The 21,773-nt window shown below is 35.5% G+C and overlaps 1 protein-coding gene across 4 annotated transcripts in view; it reads right to left on the bottom strand.

Moving 5' to 3' along the window:
• The window catches only part of ITGBL1 (integrin subunit beta like 1), a 122,940-nt gene that overhangs the window by 56,347 nt on the left and 44,820 nt on the right, over window positions 1–21,773 (bottom strand). For 2 of the 4 annotated variants that reach the window (XM_015851485.2, XM_015851487.2), the window contains exons 3-8: window positions 14,346–14,492; window positions 11,532–11,654; window positions 7,858–7,998; window positions 7,258–7,332; window positions 5,046–5,186; window positions 2,809–2,955 (exon numbers count right to left, since the gene is read on the bottom strand). In XM_015851485.2, coding sequence (XP_015706971.1) covers window positions 2,809–2,955; window positions 5,046–5,186; window positions 7,258–7,332; window positions 7,858–7,998; window positions 11,532–11,654; window positions 14,346–14,492 — 774 coding nt within the window. The remainder of the gene's footprint in view (window positions 1–2,808; window positions 2,956–5,045; window positions 5,187–7,257; window positions 7,333–7,857; window positions 7,999–11,531; window positions 11,655–14,345; window positions 14,493–21,773) is intronic. The other 2 variants (XM_015851488.2, XM_015851486.2) reach the window with 1 other exon arrangement.

Raw genomic sequence — 21,773 nt, forward strand, 5'->3', positions numbered from 1 at the left:
TATTTATTTATTCGAAATGCTATATCTATAGTGAAAAGTCATGGAGCAAGTGATTAAAAAAAACTGTAAGGAATAAAATGTACACATTTTATATGAAAGAATCCAGCCTGAATCTCTACTCCTCTTCATCACAATGTTTTAGGAAAAGAAATTTTTGGAAATACCTATTGATAGCATATTTTCATTCCCAAAATTGTTATCTGATCCTTCACCAATCCTTTTCCATTACATGTATAACTGGAACAGCTGAAAGTAAAAGCAGCCTGATTGATGTAACTGAGAGAATATCTATTTCCTGTGTCCTTATTACATCATATGAGAGTATAGGAATTCCCACTTACAGCTCAGTATATCAATATTAAACCTATCTGTCTACTTGAATCAGCTAAGAAATAGAAGATCATGTGTATTTTTGGAAGCTTTTCTGCTCTCTCCACATCCTGACCAGTACCCATGAAACAGTTTATTTTTCCTGTGAGTGACAGGGGGAAATCATTCAGAGAATGAAGACTTGGAACAAAAGCACCCTGCTTTATCTGCTCTCAGGATAGTAATAGGCAGTTTGATAAATTGTATTGAGCATTTTCTACCTAATTAGGTCATATTCTTAATAGCTTCCTTCAAATTCAATATTTTTTAATGCAACTATAATATACTTTTGATACATTAAGCATTCTTTTGCAGTGCTTTTTTTCCCCTCTTTTTATTTTTTTCTTTCCTTCTTCTTTTTTTTTTTTTTTTTTTTATCTCTCTATATTTTTTATTCTCCTTGCTGAAATTCCATGACTTATAATTAGGGGAACATAAAATTCTCAAATTCTGTATATCACATGCAGAAAATAACTTTATTAGTTTGCATTCCTGATACCTTCTCTATTCCTGCTTATCAAAGAATGTAATTTGTGTTCTAGGTGAACAGAAAATGTTTGGGAACACAGTTAAAAACCTGGAACCTTATAGGAAGAATTAATATTAGAAGAATGTTGAGTCACTGACTCATAAAGAAGATTACACTGAATCATAAAAAAGAGTGAGATTAGATTCTCTGCCCTTTTCCAGACATTATTACAGTTGAAAACAAAGCATAGGGAATAAAATAAGTATTTTCCATAATGATGTTCAAAGATAGAAGCTTTTGGTTCCTCAGACTGATAAACAATAATTTTGCAATGAATATTGTTTTAATGTTATAAAACATTATCAAGTAAAAAAAAAAACAAAACAAAAAACATAAAGTATTTATGTAACTCCCAATACCTCAGTACTTGACACAAAAATGTACAAATCCCAAACTTGTATTCATGTAGAATTTAGAGGATTTGTGTTCATGTTCTCTTTCTTTTATATATGTTTTTAATTGTTTGTGTTTTCTAAATATTAGAGAAGATTTTAAGGACTGGATCATTGGAAGTTTTATAGTACTTGAAATCAGAAAAATATTTCAAAATGAAAAAAAATAAAAACAGCCCACCAAGGCTTTCTTGAAGACTTCAAAAGAAAGAATTTCATTTGTATACATTTTAAATAAAGAATTATCACATTCTGAAATCATATCTAACATTTCATTAAGAAAATGACATAAACAAAAATATAAATTATGCAGATCTTGGGAAAAGAGTATCATAACTGAAGTTTCAACTTCCTATACCTGAAAATCTGAGCATATCTCAGCAGTTAGTTAGTGGCTATAGAAAATGACTACTAATTGCAGCATTCTACTATGTTTCCCTCAAAAGTATGGCTACCCATAGTGATATTAAATATCATAAGGATCCTTTGTCTCTCGTGTCTATATTCAAGAATATAAAAGTGATTGTGAAAGAGCATCTGCTGTTAGAATCATAGTTGGCTAACCCAGAAACAAAAGATACAAATGAGCAGAAATCATTCTTGAAGGACACAAAATCCAAGGCAAAATCATTAACTACTGCTATATCCCTGGACTTTCCATTCTACATTCTGCTCCATACATGATTTATTATGAGATCCTATTAAATAAGGACATGATGTACTTCTCTAGCAGCACAGTAGATGTACTGTTACTGTCCTTGTGCCACAGTCAACAGAAAAATATTACAAGGAAGTGATCAAAATACTAATGTTCAAATGGGAAGAAAATGTTTCCATTTCCTTTGGAACTCCCTTTTCCTGGTCACAGAATGCTCCCTACTGACTTCAGAAAAACTGGGGCTTGTTTTGTAAGACCACGGCCTTTCCCCATCCCAGAAGACTTGACAGAGGCTGTGCTATAATGGAAATCCTTAAGTTAATGGTAAGGCCGCAGCTCATGTACTGTGTTCAGTTTGGGGCCCCTCATTACAATAAAGACATTAAGGCCCTGGATCATGTCCACAGAAGGGCAAAAAAGGGTCTGGAGCACAAGTCTTATGAGGAGCATCTGAGGGAGCTGGGATTGTTTAGTCTGCAGAGAGGAAGCTCAGAGGAGACCTCATTGCGCGCTACAACTTCATGAAGGGAGGTTGTAACAAGCAGAGGCTTGGCCTCTTCTCCCAGGCAACAAATAGGACCCAAAGAAATGTCCACAAGATGCACCAGAGGAGATTTAGATTAGACATAAGGAAAAACTTCTCCTCTCAGGGAGTGGTCAGGTCAGAGGTGATGGAGTCACCATCCCTGGCAGTGTTCAAGAGGCATATGGATGAGCAGATACAAGATGTGGTTTAGTGGTTTTCTGTAGCTATGATAATGGGAGAATGGTTGGACTAGATGACCTTGTAGATCATTTCCCACCTTGTGATTCTATGATTCTATTTGAGAACATGAAAATTCTACCAGAAATGTGCTTACCTCTTCCAGAGCAAGGCAAATTAGAATTTCCTTTGCATTTCTTCGCACTTTCCTCAGCTGACAATGGACAAGACCGTGGATGTTCACACTTCTTCCCTGTCCATCCTTCTTTACAGTCACACTTTCCGCAATTGCACTGTCCATGACCTTTGCAATGAATATAGCAAAAGATTAGCCTCCATGCTGATGTTAAGCATTAAAACCTGATGATAAAGCGAACTCTGTCAAGTTTCTGGTTTAATTAGAGTCAGTCTGGCAAAAAAAACCAACCAACTCACTAGATCTACTTTTTTTCCTCAAATTAACCTGCACATCAATTATTTGAGCAGCATTTCCTTTATTTCTTTTTGTTAAAGGATGTTTTGCCCTTCTCATTCAGAAAGGTGTAAAGCAGGCTACACATATACATCTCATTTTCAGGAGAAGTAGGGCCATCAAAAGCAATATTTCACTTACTTTTATGTTTTGTTTTGTTTTTTGTTTGTTTGTTTGTTTTTCTACCCAAGCTGCAGCATATTCTCCAAGTAATGTAGCAATACAACTTTCATAGGCTTGCAATCAATGTGATCAGCTCAATACAAGCAATTCCACACCAATTCCAAGTCTCAACCTATTGCATTCTACTACATAACAATGTTCAAATAACAAAATTCTGGGCATAATCAATCCTCATCTCCATAGGGCAGTCAGATATGGTTTTGGAATCTCCTTAGCTACCTTGACTAGCTCCTGGCTGTATCTGAACATAACAACATAAATGCAACTTTCACTGTGCATACTGAGTTCAGGGAAAACAAACAGTTGAAACAAAAACTTTTATGGATAGTTTCTTTAAATAAAGATGACAGCCAAGTAGTTAGAGATGGAGCCTTCCTAAGAATTGAACCTAGAATGCTAACTAGCCAATTCATTTCCTCTATCTGAATGCTAACATAACCTGATGAAGTAAATTCAAGTTGCCCAGCTCCCTTCATCATGAGCCTAATGCTCTTTTCATAAAGCTGTGGTATTCTGACCATAAAAAAGATTCTGTGTACAGGATGAAGAAGAAGGATGATGCACTAGCAAAAAAATATCTTGCCACAAAATGAAATACTTATTTCCATGAGCTGTGATTGCAGGTTAAATCCATGAGACCTATCTGGAGCAAGTGTGGGAAGTGGGATTGTTTGGTCTGGAGAACAGGAAGCTAAGGGGAAACTGCATCACTCTTCAACTGCCTAAAAGGAGGTTGCAGTGAAAAGATTGTCATCTTCTTCTCTCAGGAAACAAGGGTTAGAATGCAAGACAGTAACTTCAAGTTGTACCAGGGAAGGATTAGATTGAATATTAGACAAAATTTCTTCATGGAGAGAGTGGTTAGATATTGGAACATACTGCTCAGGGAAATATTTGGAGTGTCCATCCCTGCACACATTTAAGAAGCATGTGAATGTGGCAATAAATGATATAGCATAGTGATGGCAACTGGTAGGTCAGGTTGATGACTGAACATGATGATACTGACTAGACGATTTTTAAAGTCTTTCCCTCAATGACTCTATGATCTTCCCTCACGCTGTTTATGTAGCTCTCATTCACTGGATAAAGGACTTCAAAGCATTGATCTGATGTGCGCTTGTCTATGCAGCTCTTTCTTGAAAACCATAGAAATATTCCTGTCATATCTCTATCCACCAATATTTGAAACTTAATTTTGGCTTACATTACATTACATTAAACATGTTCTTTTATCAATTCAAAGGGAGAAAATGAAAACAAACATACTACAAGCTGTCAGAGTAGTTGCTGGACTACATGTCTTATTAAGCTCTCAAGAGCAATTTTTCATTACTTCAGTTATTTGTTTTCCTTGAAAAGTGTTCAAAGCCTCCATTTCTGTTCCTTGCTTGCACTGACAGTTTGCAAATTGGACATATTTTCTCTTATTTAGGTACGCAATAACAAATAAAATATGATCAAATTTAAATTGTCCCTATATATGTTATGTATGTAAAAGTTTCAGACATTTTCCAATTTATCTTAGACTATTGTGAAGACAACAGTATTAGAAAGGATTTGGGAACCTAAAATCGATCATATTTGTGGAGAAAAAAAAAAGAAGTCTTAAGAAAATTTCAAATAAATGTAATTAAAGCTATGTAAATGAGAACTGAAGAGAAGAGGAACAAGATCAAGTCAATTGAGGACCTTCATTGTAGAGCTACACGTAAGTTCCTTTTTTACATTTTTCTTACCTGAACAAAAGTCATCTGAATACCTATCATACACTTCTTTGCAGTTTCTTTCATCACACTCACAGGTATCTCCATGAATATCTCCCCAGTCACCAGTTGGATCCACATCATGGCAGGTACATTCCCCACATACACATGTGCCTACAAAACAGAAAATAAAAGAGACAGGGATGGAAAACTAACTGGGTAATTTAGAGTATTAATAGTTTGGTTGCAAAAATTTTCACATGTTAATTTTCTACTTTCACGGCAGTGTAATGTCAAAACTGCAAATGTTAATCATGGGTGTATGTTCAACTTCTATGATTTACAACTTTCTATGATTATTTAGTAGTAATACTTCATACAGGCAAGTTGGCTTCCAGTTCCTTTTTACTGTAGAACCTCATTAGGAGTCAACAAAAAATGTAGTACACAGAAGAAAATCTTTGAAATCAACAGTAATTTGCCCTGACACTAATAAGAATATAAGTCAATGCTGTTTAAATGGTTTGGGCTTAGGTAAACTGGATAAATAGTGAAAGTTAAAGCATAAACATTTAAAATAGAAAAAGAAATCCAAATTCTTCTCCAGCTGAAAATGAGTAGGGAGTCAAACTTTATCGAACAAGAATATGGCACAGATCTACATGAAAATGATATTTTTTTCACTTTTCCTAAGTCAATGTTCATGGCCACACCCTGTTGCTCACAGTAGGGTGGAAAATGTTGTGGTATCAATGTGGTGGATACTTCTTTGGCACAGCCTTACTGGTATACAGAGAATGTACTGATTTAGGTGAAATCAGAACATACATGCGTTTTTTCCTTACTCAGAATTTTAAATGCGCTTTTGCTGAGAGGCCAACAGGTACAAAGCCTAACCATACCAATATATGCAGTCCATTTCCTGGATAGAAACTACATTCTTCTGCTGTTCCACCAATGCTGTTCTCTTCTTATTCAGATTACTCTGAACAATATCGTATATTTGAGGAGAACAGGACAGTGATTGAATGGTCGACATGCGCACAGTCTCTAAAAAGAGAAGGACTGCACAATTGTGCATGAATGTCATACAAAGCCTGTCAAGTGCTAAAGCCACCAGAACAGCTTTCAAGAAATTTGCAGCAGATTATTGATTATTTCCCAATTCAGCGACCTTACTGAAGTAGGGAGAAAATCACAAAACAAAACCATAGAGTGAAGTAATACTTCTAGAGAGTGATTTATCCTCACAGAAGTAGCTTCAAAGTGAATTTGGATCAGATGTCTTGGATATTAGAATGCAAAGCACCATCCCATCAGAGGTTAAAATATCTCAAGTTCACATCTGATCTCAGATGGTCAACTAGACAGTCAGTGGGGAGATACAAGTAATTTACCCATTTTAGCACTGAGGTAAGCTAAACAGTGACATATGCTTCAATATGTAAGTTTAGAATGGGCAAGACAAGATGAACTATACCAACATAACAGGGTCTGTGAACACAGGAATCTAACTAAATAGGACTAAAGAGAGTAGACACACTGGAAAGCAACTTTATGTAGTCAAAAGCCACCATTTTAAAAAATATGAATAAAATCACATATAGATGAAAAATATATAAATATCATGTTCATGTGTTTTTGCATAGAAGTTGCAGCTTTTCAGAGCACCAGCTATATTATCCACATATAACATAAATTTAAAGAAAAACTTGTGCATTAAAATGTCATATATAAAATTTCAGATTTAATTTGAGTAGAAATTATTTTCCTGATGTAAATGAAATCTAAAATATTTCTATATTTATTATTTCCAGAAATACTGAACTTTTTTTTTAGTCCCAAGACTAAATGAGCCTAAATGACCCCTGCATGTCAGCCAGTCTTTCAATTTCCCCTTAATTAAGACAGAAGTTTTCTAAATGCTCTCATGATAATTAAACATCCACATTAGAGAGGATTTTGTTAGTAGAGATGTTTTTAAGAGAAGTATCTGTGAGACTTAAACTGTTGTACTTTTATTCTGTACTTTATGGACAAAAAATAACATGCTGTTTTAACTCTTCCCTCAGCAAAGCCAAACATAGTAGCTGGTAAATACTAATCTTATTTTGTGCTATGTTTTTGTTTGTTGTTTTTGTTTGTTTCTTTCTTTTTTAATGTCAGAAATAAACAGGATTATAAGGTAAAAAATAAAATTCTAGGAGTTGATACAAAGAAAATCTGACTTAGAATTATACTGTACCAAATATAGCCTTCCAACTCTGCGTGTGCACTGTTACTGTTACTGCATACATCTTTGTTGCTCTTTCAAGCTGCACTGGGAGAAGAAAAAAAAAAAAAAAAAAAAAAAAAAAAAAAAAAAAGAAAGTCTTTGTGTCTTCATTTTCTCAAGTTGTGAGTCCTTATTGTCCTTAAAGAGAAGACTGACACACTGTTCTGTTTCTTATAGTAGTATGAGAAGACTGACACACTGTTCTGTTTCTTATAGTAGTATTCATTCAAAGACAAGAGTGTTAATATTTGATTTATCAGGATGAGTCTTTCTCCAGTGCTGGTGCACTGAGAAGTTTTTCTGCTCAGTCTCACTACAGAAATGAAGGATGAAAAGAACTTTATTTTCCTGGGTTAGCTTCATCTAAAAAAGAGTGTGCGTATGTATAAGTTTATCTTGAAACACAGATATCCATCCATTCACTTGGAAATATGTACTCAGATTTAAATAAATGAGAACAAACTAGAAATCATCGACAAACATGACCTATGTCCTATTGCAGTAAGTACACATTTTATAACAAAAGCAACTTATATGAATATGTGTAGAAGAAATGAAGGAATGACACACCTCTATTACTGCAGATTTTGCCATCTGGAGATGTGCATCTTTTCTTGATCTCCCAAGGGGTGATGTCACACTGGAATTCACATTTATCTCCATGCCAACCAGCCTCACAGTAACAGTTTCCACAGTAACACTGCCCATGTCCTTAACCCAAAACAAATTTTATACAGTGAGAAAGAGGCAAGTTCATGGGAAGCATTAGCAGTGTTTTAATATTTTTACTTCTAAAAACTTTTACTGCAGGACTCAGAATAGAAACAATTTGTGGACTGCATGTGTCTCCTTCAAGTAAAACAAAAGATACCTGCTTTGTACATTTCAGCATGTCTACATCTGAGCATGGCTGCAGTTAATCACAGATCTCTCATCAATAAACACTGCGAAAAAGACTTTTTAAAAATTATTTGTAATCTTTTTTTTCTTTTTCTTTTCCTTTACAAAATTGAAAATAAATAAATTTGAAAGCCAGCAAATGCATTAGTTAAAAGTTAAGCATAGCTCTGAATATTAAGTTGGGACTCACCCACAGTACTGTACCTATCTAACAAAGCCCTCTGCATTTTCAACTGTTCAGATAATTGCAAAAGAGACAACTGATTTGCCTCTAACTCTTCACTGTATGTGGCTTCTCTTTTTACTTAGCAAGAGTATTTTTGAAGATGGATGAATCAGATCATGTAAGATAGGAATTGGTAAAACGAATCTTGTAAGTGTTCAAAAGTGTTTTTAAAAAACCCCTTCACTCTGGGGAAGCTACAGGGATCATCTGAGACCACGAAACAGGCTACCAAATATTTTATCCCACTAAGGCACTTCTACCACATGCCTCAATGACAAAAACAAAACAAAAACCTTTAAATTCAGTTGCTGCAACTCTTACTAATCTTAAAGAAATGCAGTAATTTCTTTACTAGAAGGACATGGGATCAAGTCCGTATCTTGTTCTTTTTTCTCTCAAGTTTGTCACAGGTAGTAGACCTGGTTGTCTCCTTCAGAATATAATCAGCTGATATATAGATAACCATTAACTATCAGAGATTAAATTTAGACCCGTGGGATACTTTTTTTTTTTTTTTTCCTTGTTTTTAGAACACATAGAATATGCGCAACAATTGGTAGGTGATGAGAAACAGTAAAAGAAGAAAATACATAACTAAGCAATCAAAACTGCATATTATCAATAGATTGCTCCCAAACAGCAGACAAGAAAAGGGAAAAAATGATGGAGTAAATTAATTTAAGCTATTGACAATTCTTTCAGATTAAAACATCTCTACTTCATATTACTATCACAGTAATACAGTCCCCAAATATGAACCAAATATTGCAATCTGACTCTACCTCTTGCCTTTGACTGAAGTTGCTTTATTAGAGTGCATAGTCTTAGAGAAAAAAAGATCAGGATTAGAACTTAATTTGCTAAAACTTTATGAAAAATATGCCACAACTTGATTCCAAAGTTTGTGTAGCCTCACATACCTAGTGAAGCAGAAACAACCAAGTGGACAAAAAAAATTCAAATGAAAGGCTTGATATGTTGTTGTAACTGTGCCTTGCCTAACGAATGTTTTGGTTAAGAATATAGTAGTCCACTTGTGCAAACCTTAAAATGCATGTTATACATATCTAACATATGCATTGGAAGCTTTTCCAAGATAAAATTCCAGCTCACAGCTGCAGGCCTTAAAAGTATGCATATAAATATAAACTTCAGATTATTTATTAGCTTGATTCCTCCTGAGTTTGTCTTTTTGAAGACAATCACAATCTGCAAGACCTTCCTACAGCCAGAATGCTTCAAGGGAAATAAAGAGTATGTAGCGACTAAGTAGGTGCTGAGCACAGTATGAAAGCAGAACAGGCAGCAATTAGATATACCCTCCGTATGGGAGTAACCAGGGACTACTGCTAGATAAGTAGCCTGGGTTAGAACACCATTTATTTTTTATTTCACAGATAAACCTGAATGATTACTATGATGGAAATTCTGTGGAAAGAAAGGATGGATAAAAGATATTAAAGTAAACAACCAAGTGGGAGAGAGAAACAACAATTATACATGGGGGAAGGGTCTGTTTGTTTTTCTGCTATAAAACAATTTGCCTCTGACCTTTCAGGTTGTATGCAGTCCAGTTTTTTCTGATTAAATACATAGTTTATGTACTGGAGATGTTAATCTTAGAAAGCAAAATAAACCTAACACTCATACACTAAGTTCATAAACGTTTCATCTTGCAACAACCTAGACAAGGAAAGGGCAATTGTATTTTTTTAATTTTTATTTGATTTTTATTTTGTAAGATTCCAAATCTTACATAAGATATAAAAGTTTTATGTGCTGATGAATTACACAAACCTTTTTGTTCATGTACATCAACATACTTTGATATCTTTATACACATAAAACTAATTTTCTTAAGATATGCATCTGTTCTGTTTTGGAATGTGGTGCCAGTGGATGAAACAAGGTGAAATAAAATACTAAGAAAAGCCTAACAGTGTCAATCAGCAACAACATAGAATGAGAGAAAAACTGACAAAAACTGCAGGAGAATTTACTGGAACTAAGTGATGAATTTGTATCACAGTTGGTAGCATATCCAGTTTTTACAAGCAAATAAAAGTAAATTGGATCATTAACACTTAAATACTGCTGCCTTTCACTCATTTTATTTCAGGCAATTACTGTTCTCTACTTGTAGGTGCGGACTTTAGAGGACCATTCTACATACTTATTTTCATTTGCAATCCCTACCTAGTTACAAGGGGTAAAAATGTAGTTCTTCCTGCCATAAAGGACACATAAATAAATACCATTTATTTTGTTCTCTATGTAAGCATTAAGACACATAAAGATTTTAGATTAAATTACTCTGTCTTTTTAGACACAAATACATGCAAATCATATGATATTATAAAAGAATGAATATTCCAAGTGATGTTCTGGGTACTCCCATACATGTACAGACACTATGCATATGTATAGCTTGTAAAATATTTGTAGCAACTTTCATTTCAAGAACAAGCCTCCCTACTAACATACACAACAGTATTTGTAATGCTATAAATGGTGGGCATTACACAGTATTTAATTGCTAGGTTCCTAATTTATAATGAAATAAAAGCACCATTTGGATTTTGTTTGAACTTCTACAGCAGAGTTCATCTAATTCTCTTGTGTTTTCCACCAAAGATGAAGATTTTCATCTTCATGTTTTATTTCCTAAATTGCTTCTGAGTTCTCATCTCACATTTATGCACATTAATTCTAGGTGTTTCTGCCTTTTCCAAAATTTGTAATAAACTGTTTTTCTATTTTTCTTCTGGTTTTTTTTTTGTTTGTTTGTTTGTTTTTTTGCTGACCTTCCCTCTCACTGCCACCCATGCCGCTAAACATTCATGTTACTTATTTTCTACCAAAGACAACTGAAGTAAGGTATGAAGTACTCTTGTAAATTATCTCTTTCAAAAAGAGAAAATGTCAAAGGATTTCTTCCTTCATGCACTTCCTCTCTAGCTCACTTTTGCAACTGAATTTCTAATTTAAAATTTGCTAGCAGTACTGTCTTTGTTTTCATTCATACATTCAGTAAAATCATGTTTTAAGTTTGTGTAATAAACAGTAAAGAGACTACCTTCATCTTCAGCATTATTAATGTACTATCTGATACACATACCTGTACAAATCTCTTCGGTCTCATCATCTATGCATTCTCTGTCATCACACTCACAAAATTTACCATAGACCAGTCCACTTCCTCCCGAGTTTACACATTTGCACCTGCCACACTGACATGTACCTGCAGATATTTAAGACACAACTCAATGAGTAGAATTTATGAAACGAGTTTCATCACTCCATCAGAGAAAGCATATATTTCTGCGCAGACTGAAAACTAAAGAAAATATAACTCGATAATAAACAAAATGGAAGTAATCCATGTCAACAAGAAGTCTAATGCTGGCTCTAAATAGATACAACATTAAAGTGATTCACTCTTAATAATCAGCATCACATATATCACTGTGTAAAATTCATTCCTAGGATTGTCTTAATTCATATACTTGAGGCATTAAATCAACCTTAATAATTATATCTTCTGCCAACAAAGAGAAAAAAAAATAAAAAAATAGTCATCTTCTCAAGAATAAAACGTGATTTTGCCCAGCTTCACAGTTGTCATAGATGAGAGCCAGAGTTTTGCTAATGAGGACCTGAAAGTATGTTTGTATAATTTCAAGAAGTTTAATTGTGCTCTAGTCATCTGTCTCCTTTTATACTTAGTATATGAGGAATAGGATTTTAAAATCTTAAGATTCTATCTAGAAAGTGATTAGTGCACCAACATATTAGACAACAGAAAAGCTAATTGAAAAAAGTGGGATGGATTCATTTGACCTGTGTCTCCCTTGATTTAAACTATCTCCAGGACCCTGGATTCTTTAAAACCACAGAGTGTTGAATCCTCTTAGAACATAAACCTCAGAAGGAAACTTACTGACATATTACAAATGCAGAGAGCTCAGAGGATGCAAAACATGGAAACGGTTTTTAAATGGATCTTTCTTCTGTCACCTCTGGCCTGGCCATGTTTACTTCTTGGTCTTTCATACAGGGTTGCTCAGTCAACTCAGTGGCTGTCTCTCCATGGCCCACTGTCTCAAATACAAAAGTTTTGTTTTGTTGCTCCAAGGCAAGTAGCAATCCCCTGTTTTCCCTCAGAGAGACAGGTCAGAGCAAACAACTGCCTTCTCAGTATTTTTTGCTTTGGAAAATGATGCATAACCGTCCTGGTCTCAGCTGGGACAGAGTTTATTTCCTTCAGCGTCTGGTATGATGCTGTGTTTTGGCTTTAGGAAAAGCAATATTGATAACATACTGGCATTTTTGTTCAGTTGTTGCTGAGCAGTGCTGCACAGAGCCAAGGATGTCTTAACTTCAAATGCTGCCCCACCAGCAAGGAGCTGGAGGTGAACAAGGAAGGGAGGAAGAATGACATAACCAGGATATCTGATCTAAACAAGCCAAACAGGTATTCCATAATGTATGGTGTCATGCAAAGAATATAAAACTGGGGGCAGCTGGCTTAGGGACTGGCAGAGAATTGGTTGGCAAGTTGTAAACATTTACATTGTGCTTCACTTGTTCTGTAAATATATATGTCAAATTACCATCACTTTTCCTTTCCTTCTCTTTTATAGTAAACAGTTTTTATCCCCGCCTATGATTTCTACCTTTTTTTCCCCCCTGGCAGGGGTAAGAATGATTAAATAGACACATAGTACTGAGCTGCATGCCCATTTTAGTTGCAAAATTAAAAATAACAGGAAAGAGAACTACCGTACCAGAAAGATGAATATGAAAATACTTCAGTAAATGGTTCAGTAAATTTTCTGCAACAGTTTTTTGATAATCACTGTCACAGCTTTTGCTGGCTACCAGGTAACCACCCAACTGCACTTTCACTCCTTCTTCTTCAGCAGGACAGGAGGAGAAAATGTGATGAACAAGTTTCTCAATCGAGATAAGGACAGAGAGATCACTCTACAATTACCATCACGGGCAAAACAGTCTTCGCTTTGGGAAAATTAATTTAATTTGTTGTCAATCAATAACAGAATAGGTGAGTAAGAAATAAAAACAAAACTGAGTCTTAAAGCCTGCTCCTGCAGAGGCTTCCCATGGGCTGTGAGCTCCTTCAGGCATTGTCCTCTGCTGCACTTCTGGCTTCTCCATGGCTACATGGGGAGATCTGCTCCATGTGGTGCCTGTGAGTTGCACGGGGTCTCTCTGCATCACTGTGGGCCTCTCCTGGGCTGCAAATAACTTCTCCTTTATGTCTGAATCACCTCCTGCCCTCCTTCTGCACTGACCTCAGTGCCTGCAAGGCTGTTCTCTTGCATTTCTCATTCCTCTCTCCCAGCTGTTGTTGTGCAGCAGTTTTTCCCTTTCTTAAATTTGCTTTCCCAAAGCACATCCAGCATCACTCATCACTCATGGCTCTGCTCTGACTTGGGGCAGCTGCTGGGCTCTGCTCACAAGAGCCATCCTTCCATCCACACATTTCCAAAACTTTGTTATGTAAACAAAATATGAGTTCAATAGTTCTCAAAAAAGTTGCATGGCTTATAAGCTTTCTGAAAAAAAATATTCAAAATTGTGATTTCTGCACTCTACTAACACAGAGACACATAAAAAAACTCACTTTCTCTATTAATGACATAAATACAACTTACTGATGGGCAGAATACCTTACACAGAGGCACTTTCATCAACCAGAAGCTATAGATAAAGTCTCGTCCTAAAGCAAGCATACTAACTAACTGCACACCATGAAATGAGCCTATAGGAAAACCGAGCATTTAAATATTTGCAGTCAGTCTCCTGGAACATATTCTACAAAATTCTTAATTAAACAAGAAATCAGTGATGCTTAAGATAATACACAGAAAACTTCTTAAGCCATCAAAACAAACAAAACACATCTTACCTGCACCGGAGCAGATGATATCTTGAGAATTCTTACACATTTCATTGCTTTTCTTCCGTGTAAGATTGCAAGTAGTTGGATACTGACAAGCTTCACCATACCAACCTTCATCACATTTGCACTTCCCACAGTCACACTTTCCATGGCCTAGCAGTGGAAGGAAAGAGTGTGTCAAGTCCTCTTTTTCTCATTCAGAAAGCTGTATTTTCGAATCCATTTCTTAAAAGTAGATTCCATCAATTATAGATTTAAATGAATACAATTAACAGATTCAATTAACATCATTAATATGAATTTATTAATATATATGAATTAATTTGATCTTAAAAGTGTAGAGACACCTGAAATCACCATGACTTTGAAGTCTAATGTATGTCTAATAAAGTCTAATCTATAAAAAATATTTATTTTATAATTGAATACAGAATTGAATCCTTTATGAACAATAGTCTTTCTTACTACTTTCACCTCTTTCTCATTTCCATGTTACTCTACTCTTAATCAATTAACATAATAAAGCTGGAGGTTCAGAGACTCCATTCACCTCTTTGGCTAACTGTTGGCAAAGTAAGACCAGAAATTTCAACCTGAGGATGCTGGAATTAGTAAAGCGGAGCATGAAGAGGGCTGGTAACAGTGGCAAGCACTAACTTATTCAATAGAAACAATAGATACCACTTCTACTGAAAGGAGAAAATCCTCCGCTGGCTAGTATTTCCTCCTGCTTAGAATGCATCTGGTTGTTATTGCAAAACTGAATTTTGCACTTAAATGGTGACACTATATTGGAATATAGCATGTTTTAGTACTCAAAGAACCGTATTTACTTACAGTTATTTGCCAAATGCACAGTATCTTAAGGAACAAATGCAGCTGCTTAATGGTATCCGTTTTTTGGGTTTTTTTTGATTAACTGAATAGTACATTGCTTAAAATTTGTAATATATCTAATAGTACAAAGAACTAAAACAATAAAGATAGATTAAATTTTAATGAATTCTTTTCTTTGAATAGAGCCAAATGCACAGACTGTGTGACAATTAACACGATTTATGTTGTACACTGTCACCATCCACATTAAATTTTAGGTGCAAATTTCTATTTCTTAATACTGTAGGCATTCCTTTGCAAATTTATGTAGTAAATGGAAATTAAATATATATATATATATTTGTAAATACGTAAAAATAGAGTATTTCATTTCAAAATAAAAATCAATTTAAAATGTATCAACTTAACTGAAATAAATTATCTCTCAATCCCTACATCTGTTTTAAATGACCTTGTTACCTGCAGAGCCAACTGCCTGAAAATGGAAGCCCAGCCTGCTGCTAATGAGAAGGAAGTTAAATAACTGCTGTTAGTGAAATATTTTAAAAAGAAAAAGGAGTATCTTGGGTTTCTCCTTAACAGTCTGTTTGCCCTCCAGGACAGCCCTATGATGAGATACTAATCAATAGCTGGAAAAAACATAGTGAAAGAACACATAAGAAAATAAAGCTCATTCTTGTTTTAAAACAGGAGCTGCCACATTGTTAAAAATAATAATAATAATAAAATTAATAACTCTCTGTCAGTAAAAAAGAGGGATAAAAAAGAGTAGAATGTACAATATATATTAAAAATCTACTCTTGTGATTACTCCACTTCACTGACAGGCAGCAGCATAAGCCATTCTTGAAAACTGAGATAAGTCCTCAGGTAACAGAAAAAAAATAAAGATATAACTATCTCCCCATATTTTACTTCCTTTCAGGGATTACTTATCACAGTGACTTTGCATTTTCCATGTTAGACACTCTTGTGATTCAACAATTTGATATCTGTTGAGACGATTTAATAAAAGCAGAAGAGATTTTCCCATTCTAAATGACAGAGTAAGGCAGAAACCACTGCTGGTTAGTACTGTAGGTCCAGCACCGGTCATCTCTCTATTAGAGATTATGTAATATAATGTGTGATACATAAAGGAAAAAAAAATAATTTAACTTGCATTTATACAGCTGCTTAGAGAAATTAAGTAAGAGATATCCATGAGAATAGACAAGCAAAGTAGATTTTGGCTTTATTCAACAATAATTGATGATATTTTAAAAAATAATAATAATGAAATCAAACTGAGAGGAATAATAAATCTCTTGCATGTGACTGAAGACTGCTATAAGGAATTTCACTTGTGAATTTGTGAAACTGTATTCATAATTTTCATCTTGATTACTCACTTAAAATAAACTGATTTTCCCCATTGGAAAGTTTTTTTAGAGCTGTAAACCAGTGACAATATTCTACTAAACTGGGTGTGAGGACTCTAATGCAGTGTAGAAGACAATCAATCTACCTGCAATATTTTGTGTTATTTCCTGCAACCTTCCAGACACATAAATGATGCAGTAGGTAAAGCAAGTCAGTGGCCAGAGCAATCCTCTTCTTGTTCATGTTCCACTTCAGCTTGCACCAACAATACCATTCTTCCTCATGGCAAAAATAAGGATGAGATGAACTATTAATCATATATGCTCTGGGCTGTAAGAATATTCAGATGGGCAGAGAAGTTTTTTAATGGTTTCAGATTCCTTTCACAAAAGTTTCTGTAGAATCTCGTTTGCTGAATATAGATTTCTGTTTTAAATGAAATGGTATGAAATGTTACATGAGGAGTAAATAGCACCATGAAAGCCGTGTAACTTCCTACAGGGTAAATTCTACTATCAAGAGTGAGACTCAGGTATCTGAGGATGTGCCACACAAAAGAAAAGTGAAGAAAATTGAGCTACAAGACCTTACTAAATAGTTGGTCAAGAAAAAGTCATATCTCAGAATAAGTGATGACACATTTGCTCCATTTTACAAAAGTTGCTGCAACATAAATAAATGTGAACCATAAATAAATTAGAATTTAACTTAAAAAGTCGCTAAGATGGGAAATAATAAAGTCTAACAGGAATTCTAGATTTTCTTGAAGAAAAATACCATGGCTGTGGGCTGTAAAAATATCAGATTCAAACATGTGGAAAAACCTTTTATAATAAAGGGCTTCATTTCTAACTGGATGAGCAATCACCTCAGAGAGTATATCTGGAGCACACAGGGAGCTCATAGGGTGGAAAATGAAACTAATATGACAAGAAAACTGTCTGATGTCAGAAAACATATGGAGGAAGCAAGAACAGAAAATTTAAGACAGGGTCAGATCTTGCAAAATTGCAGGACTAAAATGTACTTTCATCATTCAAATAAAAAGAAAATAGGGAAAAAAAGAGTTCACAAAGCAGCGAACAGCATTAAGATTACAGATAATTTACAGACAGTCCAAAATGAAATTAATATGGAGATGTTGACTATAGTTGTAAATGCAGTGCAGCAAGTGATACAGACTATGGAAATGAAAATTAATTATCAGAGATGAGAACAAAACAAAGACATGAAACTGTTTTCAATGAAGTGTCTAGACCATGAGGGTGAGATGCCATATCTTCACTCCAGAGTACTTGCAATGCTCTCATATGAAAGTCTAGTTTAATAACAAAGACTTTTAATGAATCTAACAGAATGTCAATCATATGTCTGGAAAATAACAATAATAATAAACTTCTTTTTTTTTTTCCTTGAAGTAAAAGCACACAACACAGACAACTAATAAAAAAGCTGCTCTGACCTCATGGGGCCCTTTGCAAGAATTTGAAGCGAATAGTGAAGCATTGCAAAACTGGTATAAAAGTAGTTAGAAATGGAATATAAAAAATAACAACTTTATCCCAAAATAGACTATGTTAAGTTTACCTGGTATCTGTCTTTATAAGATTACTGATATTTCAAGAGAAGGAATACAAGAATGGTCTGAACATATTCACCAAATACAACACCACTTAGAAAAAAAATAAATTATTCTGGATGAGGCACACTAGAAATGTGTAGGAAACACAACCTGATTTAAGGGAAGGAAATAAAAGATAGATGCTGGGACGTTGGAGTCTGGTGCAACACTAGACTCTTTTGATTCACTTTTGCATACAATAATCCATGTCAGGTTTAAAATGTTTTGACATAATTTGACAAAGAGAGAAGGAGATAACTGTTTATTTAAAGGCCAATCTCAATCAGCTTATGAAAACAATTACCTTACATGATTACTGGGTAAGTCAGAAACTGAACTGGAAAATTGCTTCTATTTCTATCCATCAGAAATTATAGCTTTCTGCAGTCCAATTGCTATTTCTGTGCCTCCCTCTGGAAAAGATTTTCTCTACCTTTGAGCCATTTTTGGTTTAGATTTTTTTCATTTCCTACTAATGTTCGCTGCTACTAAAAGCTCTGCTACATTCTGTTGGTTAAACATTCTCATTGGCAATAAATAATCAAAACAAATTACTTGTTTGGTCGCCTACCATGTTCTTCCACCTACATGCACCCTTTTCCCTGTAAGATGAAAAGAGTGCTCTCTGTCTCAGAGCAACTCTAAAATATAATCATATACTTCTTAAACTGCAAGAACAAGCTTTTAAATAAATTCTTGGTTCATTAAGCAACACTATTGGAAATACTAAAAATGATAGATTACTTATTTGTATGGTTGTGCAGCTTTACTTGTAACTTAGGAACTCTCACCACAAGAACATTTTCTTAGTGGAGCAGAAAGACTGTCTGACCAGACATTAGAATACACTCAGATGTCCTTCTTTTCACTTATTTTTAATAACTTAAGCCTAATTACTCTATGTAAGAACACAAGTTGTTCTCATTTTTAAACTGTAATGGAATCAGTTTCTTACAGACAGGTGAGATTTAGCATAAGAATTCCTTTCTGCAGCATAAAGTCTGGCATGATAACTGAATTGGGTTCATTATTATGCATTTTTAGCAGCTATGAAGTGATTCACAAAGTGCTTTTCAAGTGTAAAAAGCACTTCATTAATTAGGTGAAAAAAAATGAATAATTTGTTATGCATTCCTTCCTTAAATCGGGATGCTAGATATAAAGGTAAATTGAGTTGTAAGACTTGAAAATTTTGGGGAAGTAAAAATGAAAGTGTTCTACATCAATTTCAACCTAGACCAGCATAGTAAAGATATAGAGTGAATAGATCCTTCAACTGGATTACTTTGTTTCCTGTCGTTAGTGAAGCAGATATTGGTTTACACCAATGTAAATTTTGTGCAAATACACCAGATTATGCTGTGGGAATGTTAGTGATATGGCCTATTCTGCTTAGGTGCATTTGAGAATCTCAATAACAGCTTTGCATTAAGCTGACATATATATATGTGTATCTTTTTTCTTTTCATATTTGTTGTTTTTGCAGTTTGAAGAAAAACCATTAGGTATCACAGAATCACAGAATTATCAAGGTTGAAAAAGACCTAGAAGTTCATCCAGTCCATCCGTTACTAATACTTCCCAGCTAGATCATATCCCTCAACGCAACATTCAAATGTTTCTTGAACACCCCCATGGTCGGTGACTACACCACCTCCCTGGGCAGTGCATTCCAGTGCCTGAGTACCCTTTCTGAGAAGTAATATTTCCTAATGTCCAGCCTGAATCTCCCCTGCTGCAGCTTGGAACCATTCCCTCTAGTTCTATCACTGTCTACATGAGAGAAAAGGCTGACCCCTAGCTCACTACAACCTCCCTTCAGGAAGTTATAGAGAGCAATAAGGTCTCCCCTGAGCTTCTTCTTCTCCAGGCTGAACAATCCCTGCTCCCTCAGCCGCTCCTCATAAGGCCTGTGCTCCAGACCCTTCACCAGCTTTGTCGCCCTCTTTGAACACACCCCAGGCCCTCCATGTCTTTCATGCAGTGCAGGATCCAAAACTGAACACAGTACTCGAGGTACGGCCTCACCTGAGCTGAGTACAGGGGGACAATTACCTCCCTGTTCCTGCTAGTAATACTGTTTCTGATGCAAGCCAGGATGTGGTTGGCCTTCTTGGCCACCCAGGCACACTGTCAGCTCATGTTCAGCAGAGCATCAATCAGTACCCCCAGGTCCATTTCCTCCACACAGTCGTCCAGCCACTCCGCCCCAAGCCTATAGCACTGCTTGGGGTTGTTGTTGCCAAAGTGCAGGACCTGGCATTTGGTCTTATTGAACCTAATTCCATTGGGTTTAGCCCAGCTCTCCAGCTGGGCCAGATCCCTCTGCAGAGCCTTGCTACCCTCAGGCAGATTGGCACTCCCCACCAATTTGGTGTCATCCACAAACTTACTTTTGCAGTATACCATAGAAATTCTAACCATACTGAAATAAGTTACTTTCAGCAAGGCAGGGTTTTTCACAAAAATACTGACTCCTCCTTCTACTCGGAGACAATTTGTTTCTCTCCCTGTTGACACAATTGCCTCATGAGGCTAGACTATAGATTGGCCCAGGGAACTGATTTGAATTTAGAAAAAGATCACAAAAAAAATAAAAAAATAAAAAAATAAAAAAATAAAAAAGATTATGATAGTGCCTGATGATAGTGGGATTTTTCAAGCCAGTTTTGTACCTGAAGCCCCAGTAAGAACTGCATCAAAGATTTTCAAGGGAGACTGCAATCCTACAGGGCTTTAAGTAGTCACAAAAGGCTTCTAAAAATGCAAGAAACTGAACTTACAAGTAAGTTCATATGTTAAGTCTGTTTCTCTGCTTATTTAGAGTATCCAGATCTTGAAGTAGCTCAGAATAACAGACATGAGCATTTGGCACTGACCTTTGGCAGAGCAAATGGGCCACAGTGAGGAGAGGGTTTGTACCACAGTCTCGCTCAGACTTGTTTAGTGATTGGATTCCCCTCCTTCCCTTCAAGACCACTTAAAGTGTACTTTCAGAAGTGAAACAGAAATAGTGACAAATAATTTCAATTTAGTTACTGTTGGATGCACTTCAAAAATATAAACATCATAAGTTGTGTTAAATCATAATGACAGTAGGACTATGTAGGTTCGCTGCAAAAGTTCCTGTTTATTTCCTTGTAAATTATAACAGATACAAAGAGCAAAATGACACTATTTGATAGAGAAAATTCTCAGCTACAAAACACTGTTTTTCAACATAGCCACCATTACTTCTGCCTTTGCACCAGCAATGAACAAGAGCCTGCATGCTGCACTGGTAAATATCTGCACCAGTGGAGGTGATCCTTTGTTCACAGTGGCTATGAGAGCATCACTGCTAGGAAAGTGTTACCCACACAGTCTGTCTTTTGGAAGTCAGAAGGCGCCAAATCAGGACTATAAGTAGGTGAGTGAGGACAGTTCAGACAAAAGACTAATGATGTGCTCCACAGTCTTCGAACTGATAAAAGGACTAGAGTTATTGTGCTGCAAGAGAAAGGCTGTGTTCTTCTCTGAACTGCTACACTGCAGGCTTTGCACACAAATCTCACATGACGAATTTGAAGACATTCTGAACTCATATAGGGAGTAAGTATCCTGTTACTATTTGG

The sequence above is a fragment of the Coturnix japonica genome, chromosome 1, assembly GCF_001577835.2.
Source record: "Coturnix japonica isolate 7356 chromosome 1, Coturnix japonica 2.1, whole genome shotgun sequence".
NCBI classification, from domain to species: Eukaryota; Metazoa; Chordata; class Aves; order Galliformes; family Phasianidae; genus Coturnix; species Coturnix japonica.